The 12,287-nt window shown below is 44.2% G+C and overlaps 2 protein-coding genes across 2 annotated transcripts; both read right to left on the bottom strand.

Moving 5' to 3' along the window:
* Positions 1–1,268: 1,268 nt before the first annotated feature.
* Positions 1,269–5,131, bottom strand: LOC106586546 (DNA polymerase subunit gamma-2). Its single transcript, XM_082969286.1, has 7 exons — positions 5,122–5,131; positions 4,376–4,498; positions 4,126–4,227; positions 2,582–2,722; positions 2,344–2,393; positions 2,164–2,264; positions 1,269–1,888 (listed from the first exon to the last, which is right to left on the bottom strand). Exons 1-7 carry the CDS (start codon positions 5,129–5,131, stop codon positions 1,726–1,728), a joined length of 690 nt encoding a protein of 229 aa, XP_082825412.1. The 3' UTR covers positions 1,269–1,725.
* Positions 5,132–5,351: 220 nt separating this feature from the next.
* LOC106588346 (putative ATP-dependent RNA helicase DDX5) lies at positions 5,352–11,863 on the bottom strand. Its single transcript, XM_014177234.3, is given in 14 exon segments — positions 5,352–6,082; positions 6,085–6,152; positions 6,397–6,618; positions 8,108–8,167; positions 8,253–8,314; positions 8,407–8,517; positions 8,678–8,850; positions 9,316–9,476; positions 9,595–9,736; positions 9,836–9,901; positions 10,000–10,133; positions 10,232–10,328; positions 10,435–10,609; positions 11,619–11,863. Coding segments are annotated over 14 exon segments (1,893 nt in total). The 5' UTR covers positions 11,660–11,863; the 3' UTR covers positions 5,352–5,701.
* Positions 11,864–12,287: the final 424 nt, after the last annotated feature.

The following is a 12,287-nucleotide window of genomic DNA, read 5'->3' as shown; positions in this document are numbered from 1 at the left end:
CAAGTGCAGTCGCAAAAACCATCAAGCGCTATGATGAAACTGGCTCTCATGAGGACCGCCACAAGAAAGGAGTTACCAGCCTCAGAAATTGCAGCCCAAATAAATGCTTCACTGAGTTCAAGTAACAGACACGTCTCAACATTAACTGTTCAGAGGAGACTGCGTGAATAAGGCCTTCAAGGTCAAATTGCTGCAAAGAAACCACTACTAAAGGACACCAATAAGAATAAGAGACTTGCTTGGGCCAAGAAACACAAGCAATGGACATTAGACCCGTGGAAATCTGTCCTTTGGTCTGATGAGTCCAAATCTGAGATTTTTGGTTGCAAACGCTGTGTCTTTGCGAGACGCAGAGTAGGTGAACGGATGATCTCCGCATTTGTGGTTCCCACCGTGAAGCATGGAGGTGGTGTGATTGTGCTTTTCTGGTGACATGGTCAGTGATTTATTTAGAATTCAAGGCACACTTAACTAGCATGGCTACCGCACCGTTCTGCAGCGATACGCCATCCCATCTCATTTGTTTTTCAACAGGACAATGACCCAACACACCTCAAGGCTGTGTAAGGGCTTTTTGACCAAGAAGGAGAGTGATGGTGCTGCATCAGATGACCTGGCCTCCACAATCACCTGACCTCAACCTAATTGAGATGGTTTGGGATGAGTTGGACCGCAGAGTTTAGGAAAAGCACCCAACAAAAGTGCCCAGGATATGTGGGAACTCCATCAAGCCTATTGGGAAAGCATTCCAGGTGAAGCTGGTTGAGAGAAAGTGTGCAAAGCTGTCACCAAGGCAAAGGGCGGGTACTTTGAAGAATCAAAAATTAAATTTAGATTTCTTGAAAACGTTTTTGCTTACTACATGATTCCATATGTGTTATTTCATATGAGTGAAGACATCAAAACTTTTACAATGTAGAAAATAGTACCAATAAAGAAAAACCCATGAATGAATAGGTGTGAGTGTATATATATATATACACACACACACAGATATATATATATATATATACACACACATATACATACACATATATACACACATATATATATACACACACACACACACACACACATATATACATACACACACACACACACACACACACACACACACACACATATATACATACACACACACACACACACATATATACATAGATACACTTAAATCATGTTTTGTTGACCCGTAGAAAGAATTCCATATGAGAATTTGCTACTGATGACAGAATGAGTGACACTGACAACAAAATGGCAACCACAAAGTGAAAATTATGAACAACTTTAAAATAGTATCCTAGATAGTCAAAAATGCTTTGAGGTATAGTTCTCCAAAACACATATGGACAGCTTTCCCGGTGCCCATGAGGGCCCACAACTCCATTCTTTCACAGTCTCCTTTGACATTTTGCCAAATGTCAGCCGAACATGTCAGTTTTCAATCAACGAGGGAGTTTGATTAAGTTCACCGGGCTATGGCATGTGACGTGAATGGGCAAAGCGCCCTTCTCAAATCAAACAGTAATCTACACCACTCGGTCATGTTGTCAACAAGGCAGCATCGTTCAGAAACATACAATATCTATTATCGTTGCTTAATCTACGTCACTTCTGTTGAAAGCCGAATTTGCCAACGGCTAAAATGGGGCACCTGGTTCACGCCCGGGAGGCAGCCCGGTTCAAAAACAAATGTACTCCCCTCTAACCCGGTTCACCCGGACATTACTATAACTCCCTCATTGGCTCATATGTTCTGCGCAGAAACTTCTTGACCTCGGAGATGTGCATGGTCTCCTTAATGGTGGTGTCGCGACTGCGCACCTGCAGTAGGCCACTCTCAAGCGTGTTGTCACTGATCACAGTGAACAGCACCCCCATCTCATCATACCTGGGCACAAAGGCACCAAACATTATATTTACAGTAGGGTCCCCACAGGGAAACAGTACAGCTTCTATCAAGATTATCTTCAGTGAAGTCAAGCATCAACATGTTACATAATTCTGTATACACTAGATTGCATGGCCACTAAATATGTGTGGCTTTTGTTGTCAGAATTCTATTGTGTTCAGAATGCATCCAACAGTGGACAGCACATGAAATCTGTTACATGAAATGGGAAACCCCAACATAAAGTATACTATCATGGTATGAAGAAGATTTACTTTATGTTCAGCTGCTCCATTGAGGTTGGCATGGTTTCGAGATATCCAGGCCATGCAGAGACTCCCCCTTCCAAGAACTCCTGCAGCAAGCTTTCACAAACCTAAGACGTAGAATATAATTGTATAACTACAATCATAGTCCTATTGAATAACTTTGTGTATAGCTCAATAGTGTCCTACCTGTCTTAGTTCCACAGTGGCTCCCCTTCCCATGTCCAAGGCCACTTTAACTGGAGACAAAATAGGATGGAACTTCAAAACCTACAAGGGCCACAATATGTCAGTGTGTGTAGCACATTCTAATAATGTCCATCAGTTCAAAAACCAGAAGTAACATGTTGGACGCTTAAGTTCTCACCCATGTTATCAGAGATGTAACCATACTAAAACTAATGTGGAAAGGACTTAGGTGTTTCACCTTTCTCTGCTGTAGCCTCTGTTTGCTGTCGACTTTCTTCACTTGCTGGAATGAGTTGTACAGGTACGCCAACAGTCCTCGCTCTACGTTTCCAGTTATGGAGACGGCATAGGGGACGACTGGCTTCCTCCCATCTCGGCACTGTGAATGACAGACAAAAAAATATGGCGAACTGATATTGAAGTCAGATTTTATTAACCATAACAAAATTACGTTTTGTCACATACACCAGATAAGTGCAGTGAACTGTGTTGTATTACAGGGTTAGTCATACTGTCATACCAAGCAAAAAGGCAGTAACTGCTCATAGCATGGAATTGAGAAAAATGGCTTATATTTACCTTGGTTTCACAGTAACCTAGTGCAGTTACTGCTAATATGACCCCCATTTTCACACAATACAAGAGAGGCCAGATTCTTGTCCACATGAATAAGCATGTATTTAATGTAGCAAGAATGATATTAACTCATTTCCGACCAAATGAGCAGTTACTGCCTTTTTCGCTTGGTAGGGCAGCATAGTAGTACGGCGCCCGTGGAGCAAATTAGGGTTAAGTGCCTTGCTCAAGGGCACATAGATTCTTAACCTTGTTGGCTTAGCTATTCTAACCAGAGATCTTTCGGGTTAATGGAATAATGCGCTAACCGCTAGGCTACCTGCCGCCACACAACTGACCACGGGCGGCCGGTGGCACCTTAATTGGGGAGGACGGGTTCAAAGTAATGGCTGGAACAGAACTAATGGAATCAAGCAAATCTAACATGGTTTCCATGTGTTTAATATCATTCCATTCCAGTCATTATTATGAGCCGTCCTCCCCTCAGCAGCCTCCTGTGCAACTGACATATTGTGAAAAATTATAAAGATCTACTAAATTGTTGTATTGTGACAGCATGAGAGGGATAGGGTATTAACTGCAGTTTTGTCCCTGCAGTAGAAGGCAGCATTACACTGGCCTGTAGTTTGTTGCGAGCACCCTTGTGCGTCTGCAGCAGCTCTGCGTCCCCTCGACTCAGTCTCCAGGGCCTCATGGGAAATTGTACAAAATTCACACACCACGAGACGCCCTGGGTAACTTCATCTGGGCTGCCAGGAATGGACACAGATTAGGGGTTAAAGGTAGACTCAGCAAAATGACTGCCACGAGCAGCAACGCAGATATTGAGTTGAGCGAGATGCAAGACTTTGCTCACACAGTATGTGCACGGGTTCGCTTTATGCTGTTAGAATGTCATTGGTACGGGACCAAAACAGTGGAGAAGGTGAATCTCGCACTTCAGCACTCTTAGTTGTTGCAGGAATTGACCCACTTTGCGGTCAGATCGCGGAGTCTACCTTTAAAGTGCACAACTACTCTATAGTCTGCTATGCCCAGGTGTTGTTATAGCCATCTGCCATCTCAAACAAAACACAAGGAGACGTATGATTTAGGTTAAATCTATGCTCAATTAAATCTATTTGCACTTTGAATAAGCATAATGGTAAATGACCACAAGGCAGCTGAATGGTCCATGTGATTTGAGGGAGAGGAAGCCTCACCAACCAGATTCACCTGATGGCTGGAAGCACAAGCCGGTTTCAGCCAGGCCGAACGGCAGATTTCTGTTCACTAGTTCCAAAGATGGCACATACTGCTCCAAAACACCTGGACAGGAGGGAAAAACATTGACAATGTTAGCCTGGAAACCTAATGTTGAATTTCATTTAACTCTACGCGTCGATTTCTATGTCCTGAAGCATGCACACATGTAAAAATAGCAGAGGTGTTCAATACAACATCCAATGATAGTTACCTTGGAAAAGACTGGTTCGAACAGATGCACTATTCTGGATAAGGGGCTGTAGCTTCTGAGTAAGTTGGTCCTTGCTTAGCTCTCTGGGAAAGTATTTGACGTAGGTTCTCAGTGTCAACAGCTCTCAACTGTCCATCCCTCTCAGTAGTTCTGTCCTTACTCAGGTGTAGAGTGGTTATCCCAAACACCTATGCCCTGGACCCTATCACAGAGTTCCACCACTGTTCAAGAATGTTCTTCCTTAGTTCCATACCAAGTGGTCCATAGCCACAGTTGGTTCCACGCTGAAAATAACCTCTATGAAGTTGGCCAGAAGCTATGCAATAAAAGTTACCCGTCAGTGCATAGTTGCATCAGTGTTTTGGTGTGGTCCGAGTCCTCAGCGACAGACCTGGCAGAAGTTGCTGTGCTGAAGCGCAAAAGCTATCCTGCAGCATAGTGACATTTTTGGTATATTCTCACATCTCCAGATGAGTCGTCTAACACAGTAAGTGAGCATGTTTAGTGGTCAGTCATTTCGTTATTGAAAAGTTGTTAAGCATGCGTCAAGCTGAAACTTAACTAGCAATGCATTGTGTGCGGTCTCACCTTTTAGAAGTCATTCCTAGGCTGAAATCACGTTAGAAAATTGACATTGGAAAGTGAATGCACTTGCCTGAGAATTAAACCACGAGTACTTTTGGCAAGGCCTGAGAACTCAATATAATAAAGTAACATATGCATACACTCTTCTATTTCTAAAATACTTGCAACCATGTGTAATGCGTGGACTGGGAGCACCCGGAAGTAAAGCTATAATGTCTACGTCACATTCCGTAGCGACATTACCTTACGTTCTTTAACCTCACGGTCATACTTGTGCAATTAGGAATGTTTGCTATATTATTTTGTGTCCTGATGTAATTGTTTTAATTGACTATCCACTAAGATGAAATGCTGGATGAGTAATCAGAATAGAACAATGAACCACCACAACTTCAATTGATTTATTTTATTTGAAGGCCCATGCATGGCCCCCAGGTAAGATCTTAACATATCACTTTAAACATACCACTAACTCAAAATCTGCATTACTTAGTAAAAATAAATTACTGAGGAATGTAACAAATAAAAACAGTCAAGGAGAGGTGCACCAGTTAAAGATGCACTTCAACAGCCCCCTTGGGACTTATTTCAATGCTCGGGGTTACTGAAGAATTCCAACCCTGCTGTAAGCAAAAAAAGTTAAACAGTACAAAGGATAATAATATTCATAAGATTTAAAAAGACAAGAGGGGGAAAGGGTGGTTTCGTTGCGAATTGTGCGCACAATCTACACCTTGTCAGTTACTGTGGGAAAGGTGGAGGCATTGAGTAGGGTACCATGGGTGGGGGTTGTTGGGTCTGCTGCGCCTGTGGGTTAAAGGGAAACGGTGGGCGACCCATGCCGTTTGGGGCGGCCGCCTGTGTGGCTCCAAACTGTGGAGGGGCCTGGAAGTTCTGGCCACCGAACGCACCCACCTGATTGGTGGCGCCGAAGCTAGCCTGTCCGTTGCTGCTGTAGCTGTTGCCGTAGCTACCGCCAGAGCTAGCGCCCTTGTCATAGGTGCTACCCCCGTAGCCCCCTCCGTTTTGGGTTTTTGCGCCAAAGGCACTCTTTGGTCCCCCACCAAACCCCCTGTCGCTATCCTTGTCCCTGTAACTACCACCACCACCACCCACCCACCGTAACTCCTCCCCCCAGAATACCTATCTCGTCGGTCATCCCTAAAGCCACCTCTTCCCCCCCCTCCACGACCTGGAAAACAAGACAAAAACAAGAGACAGGGCAGTGATGAGACTGGTAGCAGTGATGGGTGGCGTGAAGACATTTATACTAAAATGATAGTTGACAAATATGGCGAGAACAAGGTGGGTCATCTTCATATTTTTTTTTTTTTTTTTTTTAAGAACCTCTGCCCCAAAACCCTTCAAATAGATTTGCTAAATGTGTGCAGATGTAACCACAGCCTTGTTCGCGTCTCACCCGCCATAGGAATTACCTCCTCTGGCCTCTGCCATCTGGAGAAGCTTGGGGTTGATAGCCTGGTTAGCTTCACGGAGCACAGCTATGAGGTCACTGGCCTGTTTCATGTTGTTGGGGGTGAAGAAGGTGTAGGCGGTGCCCGTTTTTTGACTGCGGGCCGTGCGTCCAATGCGGTGGATATAGTCCTCAGAGGAGTTAGGATAGTCATAATTTATGACAAATTTCACATCCTCCACATCTGTAAAGTGTTGCAGTGTGGCAAAAAGGACGCCATACAGGATTTTGCACACCACAACAGCCAGACCAAAGGACAAGGTTAGCATATAGAATGGAGAGCTAAAAGGTTCCAGACTGGATACTTAACTGAGCTGCAAAGAACAGGGTTAGCCAACATAATCCAAGAAATACATTCTACTCCATGGGAATACTACTGTGGGAAGAGAGAAACGAGATGCACACTCCGTTTGCTTACCATATCAAAAAATCCTAAGGCATTCTCCCTCCCTTTTTTAACCAAAGGAGGAAAAGAACTGGATTTGAAGTCTTACCATTAAGGAGTATGCATTCACTAGTCCTTTCCCAATGCAGCGAACTCCCCCACAAATTGTCAAGTGACATCCAGGAGCTTCTACGCAGTAGGGCCGCTATGTGCACTGTTGCCTCCTCGTGTGCCAATATAGGACCTTTCAGTTGGTATGGGTTCTGAAGGTCCTTTTTCCCAGTACACACTCATGAGAAGCTTGCTAATAAAGGCCTCACTGCACGTCTTGCCAAGACCGAATAGACCAAGTACTAATTTGAGGGGGGACCCAAAAAAGGCAAAAATGAAAAAGGCCCAAGTATTGACCCCTGTGGTGCCCCTCAGAGAGCATAGAGCATCCCGCCCCCATCAGTCTCGTCTAGGCAAGATCTTCCCAGAAGCCAGTGTTCGTTCACTTGAGAAAATGTCTCTCGTTGGCAGGTCTCGACATGACTTTAAAAAGCAGGCGAGGGAGGAACTTTGGTTTTTGAAGCTCTTCTATTTTTCACTTTCTCTAGATGTTCCCATAGCCCCTTAAACACATGTGCCAGTTTCTCATCAATTTCGATTCGACAACAGTAAGTTGAAAACTGCTCTCTCCATTTCAAGAAAACCAGTGCTTTGCGTGAGGGAAAAAAAAAAATATAGCAATGGAAAGCTGTGACATTCGCAAAACACCCATGCTTTTTTGGGGGACAAGCTCCGCAACTAACAGAATCGCTCAATCTCAAACAGTGACTTGCAATACAGTGCCCTCTACAAAACGCATGCAAGGCAAATGGTCACATCAAGTGTTCGTTTTTGTGTGTGTGTGTAACGTTTGAGTTGGAAACGTCTCGACGAAGGCATTTGTCAGGTAAAAATCCATGGACAGAGAACAAATAATGTCAAGTATAAAAATAAAAAAGATATCAGAAACAAGGCTTAGCCACACTGCCTTTTGACTTGAGGATTACTGGCACACAGAGCTTTCACCTCTCTAGGCCCACTGGGTGGCAGCCAGTGGGGCAACTTCATTTCCAATATGTCCTCCTTCCCCCTCGAGGCCTGGGACTTGTCATGCCTAGGCCCTGCCACAAAGACTGCACCTTTAGGTGAGAAAAACTCAGAAAATGCATAGAAGTTAAAGAAAGCCAAAACCACTTTCTTTAAAAAAGTGAAAATATTGAGGAAAACAACCAGAGGGTTTAACCAAAGCCATACTGACCTAGACCGCGGGAGGCCACGTCAGTGGCGATGAGGATGGGGGCCTTGCCGTATTTGAACTCTGTGGAAAGAGACTTTAGTTAAACATTGCCGTAACAAACGAGAAAAAAAGAAAAGAAAACATTTTGAAAATATTTCAGGCATACCATTGAGAACCCAGTCCCTCTCCTGCTGGCTCTTGTCTCCGTGGATACCCATTGCTGGCCAGCTGTAACAGACAAACATGGACATCAGAGGCATGACTCATTACAAGGAGAATGATGTCCCAGTTAAATGAGACACTATTGTGATGACCCTTACCCATCTCGTCTCATCCTCCTGGTGAGCTCATCGCAGCGTCTCTTGGTCTCGGTAAATATGATGGTCTTGTTCTCTTTCTCGCTCATGATCTCTTCCAGCAGCCGGAGGAGTCTTAGGTGGAAAGACAAGAGACCGGGTTCAAATTGGCACGACTCACTTTATCCTGGACAAATTAATGACCAATTGAAGAGTTCTTCCGTTTGAATTCCTTCAACTATGAAGCAGTGGAAATGTGACGTTTGGCTTTGCGGAGGAGGAATGTGTCACTCACTTGTCATCCTTCTCTCCGTCGTTGCACACGTCCACTATCTGCAGGATGTTGTGGTTGGCGCTGAGCTGCAGAGCACCCACGTTGATCTGGACATACTGCTTCAGGAAGTCCTCAGCCAGCTGACGCACCTCCTTGGGCCAGGTGGCACTCCACATGAGGGTCTGACGATCCGGCTGAGAGAAGAACAGAGAAAACAGATTACTTGGTATTTCATCAAATCCTTCAAGCAGTCAAATGGCTGATCCTACAGAAAAACCGAAGCAAATTTTATTTGTCACATGCGCCGAATACAACAGGTGTAGATTTTACCGTGAAATGCTCACTTACAAGTACTTAACCAACAATGCAGTTCAAGAAATAGAGTTGAGAAAATATTTAATAAAGAAGCTAAAGTAAAACATTTATAAAAAGTAACAATACCAAGGCTATATACAGGGGGTATCGGTACCGAGTCAATGTGCGGGGATACTGGTTTGTCGAGGTATGCAGACTCTGCAATGATTTGTCAAAGTCCAATGGGAATTCTGCCAATTGAAATGAGCAGCAAGTATTGAGCAAGTCTGCAAATCATTGTGGGAATGAGCCTTTATACTGAAGAAGTCTCGCCAAAGCAATTGCGTTGAGTCAAAGCCACATACTCTAATTTGGTCCACAATTTTGCGGATTTGGGGCTCGAAGCCCATGTCCAGCATACGGTCAGCCTCGTCCAGCACAAGGTAGGTACACCTGCGAAGGTTGGTCTTCCCAGCCTCCAGGAAGTCAATGAGGCGCCCTGGGGTGGCAATACAGATCTCAACACCTGGGGGGGGAACAGACAACACTCACTCAGATGTCTGCCTCTGTCACAAAAATTATTTAATGCAGAACCAACGTACTGAGAAAACAAATGACAGAAAAACAAAGTGGTGTATAGATACCTCGCTCAAGGTCCCGAATCTGGGGTCCTTTGGGGGCTCCACCATAGACGCAGACTGACTTCAGACGGGAGGCCCTGCCATACTCAGCGGCAACCTGCTGCACCTGCTGGGCCAGCTCACGGGTCGGGGCCAGCACCAAACACTGAGAGACAAAGATAAGAGACAAGTGTTATTCAGCTGGACTTACCCTGTAAAAACTAAGAAGGATGTTCTCTAGTCAAGAGGCTTATGGCGTACTTACTATAGGCCCGTCTCCATGCTCCAAGAATGGCTGGTGTTGAATGTGCACGATTGCAGGCAGCAGATACTGTGAGGGGGGGGGGAAAAAAAATTGAGCTTGGTTCATCTGCACAAATATGTACCAGAAAGATGCTACCAATAGTAGTTTTAAATCAATGTACTTACAGCAAGGGTTTTCCCGGAGCCTGTCTGGGCGATGCCCACCATGTCTTTCCCACTGAGGGCCAGAGGCCAGCCCTGAGCCTGGATAGGAGTTGGCTCAGCCCATCCTTGTTTGACAATCACATCCATCACATAATCTGAAAAGTACAAAGTTCGATTACATATGAGATTCAATTCCACCATCTTATACGACCAGCTTGTTCTTAAGCAAAGTTGGAAGACAGGTTTTACTCACTTGGAAAATTGGCCTCATGAAACTTCATCATGGGCTTGGGGCAGTCTCTGCCTTTCACTGTTACTTCTTTACTTCTCAGGTAGTTCTCCACCTCTTGCTGCAATTAGACACATAAAAGGTTGTTCATTGGCAAAGACCACTTGAATCAAAAGGTGAAGACCACACACTCAAATCAGATGGAAAGAACTGCCTGGGTCACTTACAGGTGGTCTGCGGGTCACATCCGGGTGCTCCTGGTAGAAGTTCTTCTCAAACTTTGGGAGCTCATCCATGTTCCAGTGTTTTTTACGCAGCCTTTCACCTGGGTTGCCAAATTTCCCCTGGGGGGGTCCACCCCTACTGCCACCACCGCCTCCAAAACGAGGTGCACCTCCATACCTGAAATAGTAGGGGGGAACAACCTAATATTAGATGACTGAGCATACAGTGGATGCTGTGTTGAGAAGTCAGATAGTTATTCCAGCTACATTGAGGAACTGATACCCCACATTCCCCTACGAGTTTGCATGGCTTGATGAGTACTACAACAGCTAACGTTAGCGTGACAGAAGTTAGGTTCCTTTAGCTAATTAGTGCAGGTAGTCCACACTCGCTCTTCCGTAAACAAGCACTGTAACATGGCCGTGTGGGAACCCTAACCCAATAAGTGTGTGTATCAATTTCGCCAATATGAATGATAAGGTCCTTATGCTTCCAAACCCGTACCGAAATCGATGCGTGTTAATGTTAAGACCAAGCGTCGTGGCTCTTATCTTAACACTCCCCTACAGAACGACGCCTTCATCTAATGGCTTGTGTAATGGGACTGAGAGCCACGATCAGGGGCTGGACAGCAGTTTGCTTACACATGCAAAGATGTGGTAGGTCTATCTACATTAGTTTCTGCGTCACGTTTAAACCAGTTTAGCTGCCATTTTAATTCCGGCCGGTAGAGGAACAAAGGGAACCGGCCGGCATTTTGATTCGAAACAATTTGCCACATTTAAAGATGACCAAACATTCCAGGGTTCTTACCTAACCAACATCAAATACTATATTTTATGCGCCGATGTGCAAGGGTGGTGGATATCGTTATATCAAAAATATAGCATAGGCCTCTAAGAATCTCCGATTGTTAACGCGCGTTATACCTAGTTAGCAAATGTTAACTGCCAGCTAAACATTTGCCCAACCAGCTTGTTACATAAATTAGATCAGGCAAAATGTACTTTAACAATTGATTAGGGTTCAAAGAAGTCGCATTAACATTGTTCATCTAGCCAAAGCCAATGGCAGGGATAAACAAAACGTACCTAGCTAGCTACAGTACCGCGTTAAAACTAACCATCGCACCGTCTTTTCCTAGCTAACGACGTTAGCTAAACAGACATTCGCATTACTTACTTACCCCCTGTCTCTGCCACGATCTCTGTCGGAAAATCCGGGCATGGTTAAGCAGAGTATGAAAGTAACAGACTGTATCTACGTCTATATCTCTAAACCAATCTATGATAAATACAAGTTGATAATCTACAAGTGCGACACACGAAAATAGAAATGCCGGGGACACAAATGTCAGTCAAACGGTGTACTAGCTCATAACACATTGGAACATATCAACGCGCCTGTGTCTGGTACTACTTTTTCTCCTTATTTGGTCACGGAAGTTAGTTGATTGGCACAGTTTATGACGTGTTTATTACCCCATTTTTACAGTAACCTTCATTACTTGAGCCATATTAAGTACTAATGTATTAACTTATTCAACATGGACAACTTATAAATCATTTAAAAAATGAATGCAGGTAGTAGACGCAACATTGTGGTTACACAGGAACACTACATTAGCTACAACTTCTACTCAATAGTCTACTGAAAGAAGCAACAAAACAATGGGAACCAAATATGTACAAAAGCAAATAGTGATCACCCCCAACGTTTGCAATTAACACATATCTTCAAATAAAATTTGACCAATGTTCATTTTAATACAGTCAACAGATAATGGATACCAAAGACAGGCAGAATCTGCTTCTCTAATAGAAAACCAAGATCCCACTTGTTGGCGACGTTAAGG

Source organism: Salmo salar, chromosome 02 (assembly GCF_965601325.2).
Source record: "Salmo salar chromosome 02, fSalSal1, whole genome shotgun sequence".
In the NCBI taxonomy this organism is placed as follows: domain Eukaryota; kingdom Metazoa; phylum Chordata; class Actinopteri; order Salmoniformes; family Salmonidae; genus Salmo; species Salmo salar.
The sequence above is the reverse complement of the archived record's forward strand: the minus strand, read 5'-3'. Positions and strand labels throughout refer to the sequence as shown.

Coding starts and splice junctions, on each gene's coding strand:
- LOC106586546 (XM_082969286.1), bottom strand. Junction 4,228..4,375: donor TCGAACCAGTCTTTTCCAAG/GTAACTATCATT, acceptor CCTCCTGTCCAG/GTGTTTTGGAGCAGTATGTG. Junction 1,889..2,163: donor ATGGAGCAGCTGAACATAAA/GTAAATCTTCTT, acceptor CTTTGTGCCCAG/GTATGATGAGATGGGGGTGC.